Here is a 15,039-nt window from a genome sequence, read left to right on the forward strand (position 1 = left end):
GCTACAATATTCAAAATCTGACACTTGTTCCAAATCTGAGAATATGCTGCATTTAGAACTGCTTCAGTGCACAAACAGTGTCAGTCCAGCATTAACAAAATGACCCAGAGGTGCTAAAATCATGCAGATTTAATGCCAATACTGCAGCAAAACACTGCTGTCACACTGGAATGCAAATAATTATGGGTTACAAACGGCTCCACCAGCCACAATATGAACTGAGTGTTAACATTTCCTGCTCTAAAGTCACAGAGCTCAATTAAAAGATGCAAAATAAGCCCAAAGAGACAAAAACGATAAATAAGTGGCAAATTAAATTAGAGATGCGATGTTGCACCCTCACATGAACCACACACTACAAGGCTACAATGGGCAAGTTCAAGCTATCAGCAGCACAATGCTCATGACTCTTTCAGTCTGAGGGTCCTATATGGCAGCGGTGGAGGGGCCTCTTTGCCCCGGGGCCCTTTGTATTCCAATCCATCCATGCGTGTGAACAATATGATGCCAAAGCAGCACTAGCACCACGTGCACCTATCAATCCACTACAAGACTGAAACAACATGCAAAAACTAAAATGTAAAAAAGTAGCATGAGAATTGCATGTTGCAACTTTAGCTTGTTTTCTGATCGGTGTGGAGACGCTGCTGCACCCTGCTGCCGCTCTGTTCATCCTCAGGGCTGCAGAGCTTCATCAGCAGCAGGGGACACACCTGAGCTCAGTGTGCTTCCTGTACATAACCCAGAGCAGCAAGCAGTCGTCTCCTGTCCACACACCTCTGTGTCGGGGCTTTTGGCTGTTTCTTGTTTTTCACAGCAGCACACGCATGCAGCACACATGGACTACTAATGTGTAATTTGATGTTTTTTACTTGCGCGGCACAACATTTATTTTGCAGCTTTAGTTATTTTTCAGATGCAGGTTCTTATTGCAACTGATAAAATCTAATTTACTACATTAGTGTAAATGAAGCAACTATGGACATTTTTAGTTATTCTGTGCATCATAAATATTTTTCCGTCTTTTTTTTGTTACTACCTAATGGCTCAACTGGTTAATAGAGGAAATGGAGGATGTGAACAGGCAGAATGAATCAACCTGAACACGTGTGGGAGGCTGTAGCCCAGTTGGGAAGGTGGTCATCCATGAAGCATAGCACATTAATTAAGATGTTGGTTAAGACGTTATTAACAACATTAGTGAAGATGCACGTGTGTAACACATCTGGACCAGACTTGTACATTTATCAATTTCAATAGTGTTTAACTACTTTGTTTTTGTCAGCAACTCTGAAAAATCTTTTACTTTACTTTACACTACTGCTAAAACTAACAACTATTTGAAGCTGCAAGGTCTGACACATGCACTGCAACACAGCAAACCCTCCTACCCCAGGATTCCCCATTCTCCTTTCAGCCATGACATGAGTTGGAGGTCCTTGCAGAATTGCTTAGATTGGACACTCACAAACCTGCTGGACTGGATGCTTTCTTCCTAAAGGTAGCAGCTCATGTCATCGCTGCCCTACCCCCCTTTCCTGCCTGCTCTTTACAATCTGGAATGTTTCCTCAGGACTGGAAGTTCACTGTAAAGGTAAATTAAGCTAAAGAGCTTTATTTGCCACTATACATACAAGGTGTACAATGAAATTTGCATTTGCTGCTCTGATTTAGACCAGGGACACAAATCAGAATTAACAACATCACATGTCACTGGTAACGACTACATACATTTGTTTGAGCAATTAATCTGTAACCACTGCACTGTCCTTCCTGCAGGCCAGTTTCAGTGGTATTCAACGCACTTTTTGATGTTCACTTAGTTTAAACACAAAGAAAACCAACTGCCTGGTCTTGATTGAAGTTTGCCACAGGTAGAGTGTCCCAGTTAAAATGTCCTCCATGGTGGGCTCCAACATTAATGTTGTTAACTCCATCATAAACCCGATGTTATTTACCACACTGCTGTCCGCTTGTATCATTAGTGAACTTCACTCCCGCACACAGTCTCACTGGTTTCTGCTTATTGGTAAAACCCCTTCATATTTACACTCACTTCTCAATATTCATAACTCTGTAATCAGTTTTCTGCAACAAATGACTGGAATCTTTTGCAAACTCCTGATCTTCTCCTTTAAGAATCCAATAGAAACAATACCCACGATGCTTGTACTCGTTTTAACTATCCACTTTTAATGTACGTCACTGCACTGACATGATGAAGTTTGAATTAGTTTGATTTGCTTCTCTTTTGTTTGAAATCTCCATCTTTCCTTCACGCTGCCTCTTGGCCAGGTCGTTACTGTAAATGAGAACTGGTTCTCGGTTTACTCACCTGGTTAAACAAATAAAATGAATAAAAACAAAAGGCACCAGTGTGCAGCTCTGCAATCAGCAACGCGGGACACAAATCAAATGTACGTCTTTCAGAGCAAGGCCCTGTGGGACATGTAGTCAGACAGATGCATTTTGACCACCTGAGAAAGAAAACACATGATAGAGAATCTTTGTTTTGTAATATCACAACTCTCAGTGTGTGTGTGTGTGTGTGTGTGTGTGTGTGTGTGCGCGTCCATCTCACACCACAGCTTGTCAATTTGGCGCCAGTGTGGTCGGGCAGAAATCCAGAACATACTTGATCACACGTACACACACACTTCTAAAACATTCATACGCAGACACACACTTCACCACCATAAGTTGTTCTCTTACAGCAACTCGGCCAGTTCAACACACACTCATTGTAATTCTTGTTTCATCTCTCATTATATTACACACATACACGGCACATCAATAGTGCCACACCTCCATCGCTGACCTCTTCACCCACTTATCCCTGAAGACAACAGCATGGTGTCAGCCAGCTCGACATCGCTCAACACCAGCAGCCGCCTCCTGCAGTAAAAATAGCCGAGTGTGAGGGGAGGAGAGGGGGCGTCTAGCGAAGGGCTGTTGAGTTTTGGGTGTGAAGTCTTATCTGTCACGTTGGCTCGGCGTCTGGACGTCGGCGGGGAGCTGGAGCGTGGCATGGGACACATGACAGGCTAAGAATCCCACAGCTGGAGCCTTTAGAGCTTTTCAGTAACATCTGGAAATACATTACGATTCTAACTGAAACTGAAAACAGTTTTCTTTGTATTTGAAAAGTTACATTTAAATTTTGTTAGCATTCAGCAATAATAATTTAAATATTGTATTAAATGACTATCAGCTGATGGGACAGCCACTCAGCGTTGTACTTTGAGTGCTGGTCCCGAGCCTGGAAATGCTGCCAGGGTTGTGACGTAAAAACCCGTCTTCATACAGTGGATGTCATCACAACACATCTAAAACACAATGAACAACTCTGATATTCTGTCCCTGACAACTTTAAAGTGGCAGTAGGTCAAATGTCAGGACTCAAGTGTTTAGCCGGTGGAGGACCCCTGAGGTTCTGTCAGATGGGAAATTACTCTGTGGACCACCATGATGAAGGCTGGGTAATATTTACTGGTTGCGTTTATGGTTCGGCTGACAGCTCGACGTGATATCTGGCTTAGAAATATGCCCGTGAGGTCGACACACACACACACACACACACACACACACACACACACACACACACACACACACACACACACACACACACACACACACACACACACACACACACACACACACACACACACACACACACACACACACACACACACACACACACACACACACACACACACACACACACACACACACACACACACACGGTTGATGTGATTGGTGAATCCACTCATTCCTTTGTTGGTGCCTGGAAACCATACGGCTGTAGGATCCAGTCCACACTCACCTCAGAGAGGATCTGGATGTGGAAAGATTTACAACAATTTTAAGCAGCCACGTGAGGACTGTGCAGCAGTGAAGTGTTAATAAAATGTGTCCTGAATAATATCGTATGAGCCTGTAATCAGTGAGATAAATGTGAAAAAAATGCCTCCTGTATTCCAAAAAAAATGACCTCATATTTAGATTTCTCTCCTCTTCAGCTTAATGTTAATAAGGGTTACTGGGGAGGGGAGAACAGCATTTTACCTTTTTTATATGCAAACTTAAACAGCCCTTTAATGTTTTTGCTGGACACTCGTATGACTCAAAATGTATTTTACAGAAACTTTTCATTAAAGTCCACTTAATGTCAAAGTCCCTTATTTTATGGTTTTGATCGTTAAAGAAACTGTAATTTGCTTTCCTGTAATGTACTTGGGCCAAGTCAAGTTTTTTCGCATTAATATCCCATTTATAAAATTGTAAACAAAACATAATAAAATGCTTGATAACCACCTTTAAGAATCAAAGGGCTCCATGATTAAAAACCCCAGTGACTTTAGTGTTGTGCTCACAAGTCTAGTGAGACACATTTTTAAAAATAACTTACAACAAATCCATTAATTGTTTGTGTTATAAAATGTAAGAAAATAGTAAAAAATGCATGTTGTAATTGTCCACACTGGAAATAAATGTCTCCTCACTGCTTGTTTAGATCAAAGGACCAGGGCGAGCGGCATAGGACAACGTGCTGAGGTGTTACCACGTAAGAGGTTTATTGGTTTTTCCCAGACGCCAGAGTCCAGATGTGGTAATATTATCAGATGTTATTGCTCCTTATTTTCATTAATACCGTCCTCAGTGCTTCTCGTGTTGGCCTCCCACTGGAGCTCAGCTCACCGTGTTGTTATGGCCACACGCATCGTTTTCCTAAGTTAATCCTTCATATAACAGCAGAATCAGTGGGACAGTCAGCAATTTATACACGCGGCACAATGTCTGAATACTTTTGTGCACCACAAACAGATCATCTGAAACTATGCACGAACACAATACTTCACCTAGGGCAGCTCAGGGACCACCAAGCCCCAGAGCTTGTGGCTCTCGTGTTTGGCCCACACTGGATTCAGAGGAACAACTGTCCAGATACCTCGTAAAGCTCTATGTGAGGACAGTTTCTTAACCATTACAATCATTTGACAACACTCTGCCAGCTCTGGAGTCGGCATCAAAGATAATTTGCTCTGGTTTTGGGATAACATAAGCTGATTCACAATCTTTGGGATGAAAATGTCTTTGGGACAAGTATTGGTGTCTTTATAGTTGTCATCTATCACATTCTGCAGCCAACATTATTGCAATTTTTCCTCTTCAGAAAGACATTAAAACCGAGCCGTTGACATTTAAACAAAATGAACAAAACATCAAATACTGCCATCATTTTTGTCTTAGTTGAGAAAAAAATTGTCATCCCCCAAAAATAAACTAAACAACTAAAAGATGATTACAGCTGATTATAAGTGATTTCATCGTGACGACTTACCAAACCATAATATTCTCACTTTTGAGAAGTTGAAACCAACAAACATGAATCTGCTCAACCAACTTTCAAAGTTTTATGAAGCTCTAAGAAGAAGTCCGAGATTCAACAGCTAAAAAAAAACTGGATCCGCCGTTTCCCAGAATACAAGTAGACTCCCTCTCCCTCACACTTTTTCTAGCTCTCTCTAGTTTGTAACACTGGGTTTGAGCCTCAGAAGTCTGCAGTTGCGAACCATCCATCTCTCGCCTGTTTATCACCCATACAGCCTTCAGAGGGTCTGCTCACACACATGCTGACCCCATCCAGGCTGCAGTGATAGTGCTCTGTAACAGACATCTGAACGTGCCTGCAGTCCGCAGATTGGACCACAGAGGACATAGAAAGCACGGCACATACTGTACAGCAGCAGCAGAAAGCGCTTAAGGATATGAGTGGACAAGGATCTTGATGGCGATTCTGCGGATGGGGTGGAACGGACTGAAGATGTAGAGAGCAGATGTGGCACTGAAACGGAAGATGGCCTTCCCTTTGTTCAGGACTATGAAGGTCTGCAAAACAGAAACACAGAGACAGAACATATTATATTCATTGTAAAAATGAATCTGGTGGCTAATAAATAATTTCATAAGGCTTTTTAGATAACTCAATATACAGTAATATTCAATTGGCAGCCATTCATCATCTTCTGCCATTTGTTAATATTTGTAATACAGCTGTGATCAATGGGTCATAGGTTTGTGGTTTTCTAATAATTCATTCCACATAAAGGTAATATGTCACAACTACAGGCAATCTTTGTAGCAACCACCCAATTTAAAGTTTTAAATGCAACGGGTTGTGTATGGATTGATTTTAGTCCCAGTGGTCATTTCTCCATTCTAACAAATTGACATGATATGGCAACTCCAACGTTGTTGTTAATAATTAATGCTTATAACTGATCTGAAAGCATTCACTCTTGTTTGTGGCGGTTAATAGAGCCGTTAGCTGAGTGGCTGGTGGTTCTATAATTCACAATGTACGTTTATGTTTATTTTTTATTTATTTATTTTATCCTTTCGGTTTATCCCGTGAGTTCAGTGTCGCCACATCGGATCATTGTCCGCACGTTGATTTCACAGTTTTTATGCCGGACGCCCCTTCCTGACGCAACCCTCCCCAATTTCTCCCGGGCTTGGACCGGCACTGCACAGCTGGGGAGGGGAATGGGCTGTTAGGGGTTCAGGGTCTTGCCCAGAGAAACTTCAACATATAGCCGGAACTGGGGATTGAACCACTGACCCTGTGGTCTGTGGACGACTGCCTTAACAATGCATGTAATTTCTGTAAAAACCAAACTGTGATATTATTTTAACGGTTTAACTTTTAACATTGTGACATGCTGTTTTAACTGTGAGTTATGTATAAAATAAAACCCATCTGTTTAGTGTTTGGGGCTGAAATGCATAGATAATAATAGACATCCTTTGTCATTTGGAGACATATTGTTTGGAAAAACAATGAATTGTTTAAATTTTTGTGTCATCTTGTTATAAACCGAGGCGCCTATTGTTTGGCATTTTGGCTGTAGCCTCATTGACCCGGACTCACAAAACTATAAATTACATGTACACGAGAAACATTTGTGTTTCTAACAGTGGCAGCACCATGATGGACGTTTCCCCACAAAACTGTACCTTTGACTTATGTCACACCGCACCTGGTTTTGGTTAAAGAAAAAAGTCTTGGTTAATCTTGGTCACCTGCAGTATCACTGTGAGTCAGTGACACACGTCAGTCCTTAATACTCCAAAAAAAACTGAACTGTCAATAGTGAGGTTACCTAAATGTAAATGAATACAGCGTAAAAAAACGAGGACAATGAGTCAAAATTATGAGATAAAGTCTCCAATGTGCTTTTTCAATACTTATAATAAGTCTCCCTACCTTAATCAAAGTGGTTGAGTAAAGCTAATCACAGTGGGAACTTGGGATTTGAGGTCATGTAAAATTATTTCCTTGTTTGATCACCATTAACCAAAGTCTATTAGCATTTACAAGACTGGAAACACATTTCTGTGTAACATAATCCCAGTGGCAATTATGTTTCCTCATCATTTATTCTAGACAAAACCATTTAGTACTTTATCCATCCAGCCAGCCATTATCTTCACTGCTTATCCCAATAGGGGTCACGGGGGGGGGGGGGGGCTGGAGCCTATCCCAGCTGTCATTGGTCGAGAGCTGGAGTCCACCCTGGACAGGTCTCCAGTCTCTCTCGGGGCCAACACAGAGGGACGCAAGCCTGTGTATGATTTCGGACGGTGTCCAGGGAAATTAGCTCCAGACGAGGATGTGGAGGCGTTGGATTTGTTTTTAAATGCCCCAAACTCTGAGTGTTCCTGCAGACCACTGAGCACAGAGAACATAAACACACACCGTGAATAATGAGTGGGTGTGTGTTCACCCTGGATTCGTGTTTAAACCCAAAGGAAACAAACACACCTGAGGTAAAACAGAACAGCAGAGCAGAGAAGACAGACGGAGAAATGGAATGAGACAGCAGGGTGAGGAAACCCTCTGAAGGGAGAAAGACAAAACCCCAAATGCTAAAAAGGCAGCGAGGAGACAAAGTGCAGTTTGATCTGGTCTGAATGAGTTTCCATTTTTAGTTTTATTCCATGCAGATCTTTAAGAAAAAAAAGGAAAAAATGAAACTCAACACTAAAATTGATGTGTTCATTTCTTGGAAACAGAGGAATCAGATCCTGTGTTCTGGGAGACAGTGACACCATCTCCCACCTTTATGTGCCATTACCTCAGTTCATTTGGCAGCTGTTTGGCTTATCATCCCATTAAATGGCCGTTCTCAACTGTCACCCACGTAAACATGCACATACTTTATAAAATGTAACTTACTACATTAGGTCTCAACCATTTATCCACGATCATCATGCCTACATGTATTCATCTAACTTTGTTCAGTTCTGCAGTCTGTATGTGTTGTCCTGAACATTTGGGGCCCTACTAGGCCACTTCTGGGATCCTGATAACAGCTATTTACTGGTTCAAAGAACTGTAGACCAATCTGAGTGGATTTCTTTCAGTTGCTCACTGAACTATTTCAGCATTTCCTTTTTTTGATAGGTGGCAACATATTTATAGCTACTTCATTTCACAACTTAATTTATTCTATTCTATGCAGATGACACAATACATGGGACCTAGTGACCTTAGTGGTAGAGCTTGATGTTGGGATGCAGAAGGCCGCGTTCAAATCCCACCCAATCAAGTGTGGCTCCGCCCAGCTACGAAGGGTGACCGTGGTCCCGGTCCCAGATAAAATGGTAGGGTTGTGGGAGGAAGGGCAAGTGGCTTAAGAAAAATAATTCCATATCAATGTGTGGAACACGTTCAATTGTGGCGACTCCTGAAGGGACCAAGCTAAAAGCTGTTGATCATTTATGCAGATGACTCAACCTTCCGTATCTCTCATAATCCTAAAATTGCACTGAATACCCACATTACCAAATACTGTGTTTTATGCTCACAAAGTCATCATTCAAGGTTTCATCTACCTGCAAAATAAATTGTCCAGTCTTATAAATGCATTTGAGTGTGTTTGTCTTAAGTGGGCTACTTGTTCCAGCCAAACAGAATTTGCTTTGGACAAATTTAAGACGACTTCCTCTACACACTCTCAGTGTGCTATGTTAGCTCAGCATACTAGAGTGAGTGCTGTGTTCAGATCTGCCTTATGTCATCAACTAAAGAGGAAAATTCAGACTAAACAAGCAGCTCTGAGAACAGCACAAATCACAAGCTAGTTTTAGGAGTAAAGGAAGGAGTCGATTTATCTTCCAGAGATTCTTCAACAGGAAAGAGGGAGTGTATAACACACACACACACACACACACACACACACACACTCTCTCTCTAGTCGGCCTACCCTCTTGTCTTTGAAGTAGTACGGGTCGATGTCTTCCAGGGGGACGCCCACCAGATGAGATGGGATGTCTGCGAAGATTCGCGGCAGCTGTTTTCCTGCCTCCAGGTCGGCCCGGCGCCGGGGGAGCTGCACGTCGCCCAGGTCCTGGCACACACACAAACAACATCAACACCTACAGTATGTAACAACTCACATCTGGCTGCTGAAGCTCCCCCACATCCTTATTTTATTTACCTGCCAATATCTTCTGATTCCCATTTCACTTTATTCTATATTTGCCTAGTGTGTGTACCTCCTGGTAGTGTTTGTTGCGTCGGGCCTTCTCCTGGGCAATGCGCTGCTCGATGGCCGCCAGGGAGTCCGGCGTGAAGCGCTGAAAGCTCTCTGGTCCCATTGGAAACACACAGCCAGCCATCTTCTCATCCTGATCCTGCTGCTGACTGGCCAAGTATACCAGCTACACACACAGAGGCGAGGATACCAATTAAAACTCAGAAGGAATCAAATTTGTTAAGATTACTGCAATTTACAAACTGTAACGGTCATCTGTGCAAGTAGCCTATTACAACCCATACCAGCTATAATAGGAGGAAAAAACACCAGATGATGCATTTTAAAGAGCGATGAAGTCTGAATGAGCAGATTTTGACACGAGAGGCTGCGGTTTGCTGTCAAATCATGGTCCTTTCTTAACCTTGAACACAAATTTATGCCAACAAACAGTTCAGGAACATTCATAATAATAAGATGAATCTCTCTGGTTTTCTCCCTTAAATTATGAAGGGAAATTCATCACACTAGTACAGATTGGCAGTGGCTGACTGGTTAAACACTTGAGTATATTTTGAGTCCTTGAGTCATGAGATGAGGAACGTTTAATTCAAGAGCCTCGAGCGTCTGCGCGCGACAGAGCTCTGATTGAACGACTTCTTCAGTGGCGAGACAGCGATTCTGCTGCTCGGGACGGCCCCCAGCTTCACCTCGCTCATCATTCAGCGGCCGCTTGGACCCTTTGAAAAGGCAGCAATCAGCGTGAAAAACTTCCACCTGATGAAACGCAATCACACCTGCCCAGTACCTCGAACGCAGAGAGCGGCGTCGCAGATACCCAAGGTGTTGTAACTACTGTACAGTATTTTGGTCATTAATTCTCAAATTTGGAGCCGCTTGGCTAAATGTTTCCCTTTGGGTTGAGTTTAAGATTTGATTATTTTTAAAGCCAGGTTCTAGTTTATATTTCATAATTGATCTGGTCTTACCAACATACAGTTTATTGCACGTGCTGATTTGCTGTGTTCAAGCTGTAAAACACCTTTGGGTATCTGCGATACCGCTCTCTGCGTTCGAGGTACTGATCTAAGTTTTCTGAGTATTGTTGGAATATTGCAAAAGTAACTGAATGAGAAATTAGTGCCGCAGAAACTATTACTCTAACTTTATTACTTTTAAGAAATAGACAACCCAAGTGTGGCTATAGCAACACGTCAAATCTCCGGCCTTTTGGAGAAGAAATGCATCGGGACCAGAGCCAGCAGTGCACCTACACCTGAGGAAGGACACTTGCTTGAGGACGACAGCATTTACATTTTGGATATAGATAAACGGCACGAGAGAGAGTGAAACCTTAAAACCTCCATTTTCCATGCTGCCCTTTAATCCACCTGGGAGGCCACGGCTAAAGACCCTTTTAGGGGGATGAGGGGTGTTGCAAGCCAGGATTTTAACATCCTAAGGACTCTATGTCCTACTCTCACATCCACCTAACAAGTCTATTCAGGCCAGGAGAAAAAGAAAGGACCACACAGGAGGATAAAACCGGCTCCCAAACCAGGAGCAAAACATTTCCAGCTAAGAGAGAGTCAACCTCCGGTACAGATGTGATATGATGCTCACATTTCCACATAGTTTGGTCATATTGATTAAAAAATTAAACACGATTATTGTCGCTAATATAGATCCAGGCAGATTATTATGGGATGCTCAGGTAAAGAAGTGCAGGTGGACAATAGGGCGATCGAGTATAGAGTTAGAGAGAGAGAGAGAGAGAGAGAGAGAGAGAGAGAGAGAGAGAGAGAGAGAGAGAGAGAGAGAGAGAGAGAGAGAGAGAGAGAGAGACAGAGAGAGAGACTAGGTTTACACAGAAACAACAGTTTGAAGACGACAAGACTGACAAAGAGTGTAACAAGTGTGTGTGTGTGTGACCATCTGCCTCGGATCCTAATTGAATGATTAGACAGGCCTCGTTTTTCAAACCGTCATGCATTTATTCCTCACAGCTCCCAAATCTGATTTTTGAAGTGTGTGTGTGTGTGTGTGTGTGTGTGTGTGTGTGTGTGTGTGTGTGTGTGTGTGTGTGTGTGTGTGTGTGTGTGTGTGTGTGTGTGTGTGTGTGTGTCCACATCAAAGGATAATTTGGCTCTGTTTTCCATTCTTATCAAAAGCTGTCATCATTCTCACACACACACACACACACACACACACACACCCCCTATGTGAAGTACAGTAGCCCTGATGAGCTGGTCGTGGTCCTGGTTTCCATTCTGCTCTGACACTCAGTCACGTACACACATGTTCCTACCTCTCTACTTGTCAGGACCCTCTGACATAACTCATTTCTAAGGTCACAAGATGAATTTAGATGATTATAGAACAAAAGTGCATTTCTACTTTTTCCTTTGCTATATTGTTGTGACTAAATACCAAACGCCCATTTTTCTACCTATATTTAAATGTAAGTGGCGAATCCCTCTTGCAGTCGTGGTACTTATGACTCTTAACCCCAACCCATATGGTGAAGGGAGGGGGAGATAGATCAGTGGTTTTGTCCCTTGAGGGGTCGCCACAGCGGAGCACGTTCCGCACATTGATTTGACATGTGTTTTTTACGCCGGATGCTCTTCCTGCCACAACCCTCCCAGGCACCAAGGTTGCTCTTGGTGGCTGGGTGGGGCCACAACTATTGGGGTGGGATTTAAACCCCCTGCGTTCTACATCCCAACCCAATGCTCTACCACTGAGACACCAAGGCCCCTTAAAGGGAGGGGGGAAGGTTTCACTCTGCTTTCAGGTTGGCTGAACATTTTTATGTGGACTGATTCTTGTGTTCACCTGATGAATCACAATGCTGTCTTTCTTTTAGCTTTGTTTTTGTTCTCCTCTGACTCCTCAATATCTGCAGATGTCTGAACATCTGGGCTCATTTACGCGACAAAGCTGAAAGAACAGCAAGCCAGCTGGATCTGTTTCAATGTGAAGACTCCTGAGCTTTTTGTGTACCTGAACCATGGATAACCTACACTCCGTGCTTTCCCTGAACACCTCACAGATCGAGTGGACCTGTGACAGACAGAGGATGTAGTACTTTCCCTGTAAAATCGCCACACAAAGGCAGATCCACTTATGAGAAGAGGAAATCTGCATCCCAATAGGTTGAATAGCTCGGAAATGAGCAGCTGTCACACAAACATTAGTGCAGTGATCGTTGATGGGCAGATCATTACAGTTGTCAGCTTCCGTCTGAGGTCAACCCACTGTCAGCGTATAGATCTCTCATTGCTCCCTTTACATTCATTCTGACCCCTGTCTCCTAAACGCCTCTTGCTTGATTTATACCTGCAGGTCTCACATAGGTTCTGCATAGCTGCACACCCTTTGCAGACCCCTACTCTGTAGCCTGACACGCCGAAATGTAACTAGGCATCACAACAGTGCAACCTGCAACAACTGTGCCTGGTCCCGTTGGTGGCAGTTTGGCTGTGTAAGTGCAGCATGAAACAGATGGACTGACGCTCAGTGGCACTGGCCACTTGCTTTGTAGATGCTTATCCCGGCTTTCACTGCAGCCTCACTCCCTTCAGTCTCCTCTTTAGCAGCTCTATACGGTTTAAGTCTAAAACCTTCCACTTCTTGCCCCTGATGAAAGGAATTAACCTCACTGTTCCAATACCTCTGGAGGGGAGTGTATATCACTGAGTATTTCCAGTTAAATGAGTTCTACATATAATGACGGAACCGTTTCAGAATCAGAGAAAAACTCCAATCAATAGTCACAAGCTCAGATCCCCATCACAGCTACAGGCCTCATCATAACCGTTATTACATTCTAAGCTACATTTTACGTTTGACCCAATTTGCCCCTTAATTCTAAAACCAAGTGAGGACAAACCAAATGTCCTCGAAGGGCAAAAACATACACATGTTCATGTCTACAGCCACATTGTATTCAGCTCCAGTTTGATGTCGCTCCCTGCTTTTAACGTGCCATAAACACCTTTTTAAAATCTGTCAGAAACACTGGCGTTATGAATGATTCATGACGGGAAACGTGGCGCCCTGAGCAGCACTCGATGGCTCACACAGCTTTCTAAGGACCCCTTCAGACCACAGGACCGTTTCCAGGACCCTGTACTGACAGACTGATGATCAGTACCTGCAATTTAATCCAACACAAGTACCAGCCAGGAGAAGTGTCCAGGAACATTCAGACACAAGCTTTTCACACTGGACAAATGAACAAACATTTTCTTATTTCTTTGGTTCTTACTCTTTACTCGACCAAAATGTCTAAGCTCATCTCAAATTCAAACCTGTATTTCGTTTAAAAATAAAATTCAGTAATCAGAAGTCATGAACTTAACCTGTGCTCAGTGCAAAATACACAGACATAATGTTTAACAACAGAAACAGAGATGGATTTGTTCTCATGCTAAAGTGTCCATACAGGCAGAAATGCTGTATCACAGTGTCTGATTTCGCAGCTCAGTTCACATGGCGGACGACAACCTCAAAGGAAGTAGGCTCAGTCTTTATTTAGCAGCTGCCTTGCTCAAGGGCAAAGTGAAAATTTGATTCACTCGCAACACAAAGTAAAATGGTTTAATGTAGGAAGCATGAGATACAACAACAGATGGAGTTTAACTGCACAGACAGAGAGAGACAGAGAGAGAGACAGAGACATGGGATGAATTTCTGGGTCAAAACACCAACATAGACGACCCACCAACCAAACAAGCATCGCCCTCAGGAAGGACGCACACATGCAAAGTCAGACACACTGAAGCAAACAGGCAGACACATAGATGTCGGCGTGTTTCCATATAACACCTCATACGACGTCCTCCATATTTCACAGAGCCACGTTCAGGCTCTCAACACAAAAAGTTGTATTTCACGTGCACCTAAAATGCTAAACATGAAACGCTACTACACTACTGCCCATGTCCGAGAAATTCACACTCCTGAAAACTGTACACGTTTAATCCAAGTTGACATTCTTGGAGTATTTTAGCTGGATTAGTAACATTAAATATTCCCAGGGCTGTGCAGAGAAAGGAGAGGGAGGCTTGGGTGGAGCAGGGTGGATGGATTTAGGGTCTCGGGCTCACTGGGACTTTATATTGGTCTAAACAGCAAATAGCAGCTGTGCTGTCTCCACCTCACAAATAACTAGTTTACAAACTCCATTAATCTAAACGCTTGTTTTCAGCTTTAATTGTGCTGTAATACTTTACTGTTACACTGTGAGTGATGAAGACGTCACTTTTCTGCACGTTTGTTTGTCAAGGCGTAAAGTATCACGACACTGCTGAACATACAATGCAAAAAGTCTGTAGCTAGTGGCGGCTGGAAGCCACAAACGTTAGCACCAAACTTTGCCACAATATGCAACAAAACGGTGTTGTGATCATCTCTGTGTCTAATAAAGGCCTGAAAGTCACGACACAAACACACAACATTACGAAACAATTTCCTCATTTCAAAGAAAAACTAA

General features: G+C 42.9%; 1 protein-coding gene across 1 annotated transcript in view; it reads right to left on the reverse strand.

Moving 5' to 3' along the window:
- LOC137104706 (sodium channel protein type 5 subunit alpha-like) overlaps positions 1 to 15,039 on the reverse strand; it is a 160,993-nt gene that overhangs the window by 122,056 nt on the left and 23,898 nt on the right. The window contains exons 2-4 of the mRNA XM_067486299.1: positions 9,562 to 9,726; positions 9,270 to 9,413; positions 5,769 to 5,889 (exon numbers count right to left, since the gene is read on the reverse strand). Of these exons, the coding sequence (XP_067342400.1) occupies positions 5,769 to 5,889; positions 9,270 to 9,413; positions 9,562 to 9,684 (388 nt within the window). The 5' untranslated portion in view covers positions 9,685 to 9,726. The remainder of the gene's footprint in view (positions 1 to 5,768; positions 5,890 to 9,269; positions 9,414 to 9,561; positions 9,727 to 15,039) is intronic.

This window comes from Channa argus, chromosome 19 (genome assembly GCF_033026475.1).
Source record: "Channa argus isolate prfri chromosome 19, Channa argus male v1.0, whole genome shotgun sequence".
Classification (NCBI taxonomy): domain Eukaryota; kingdom Metazoa; phylum Chordata; class Actinopteri; order Anabantiformes; family Channidae; genus Channa; species Channa argus.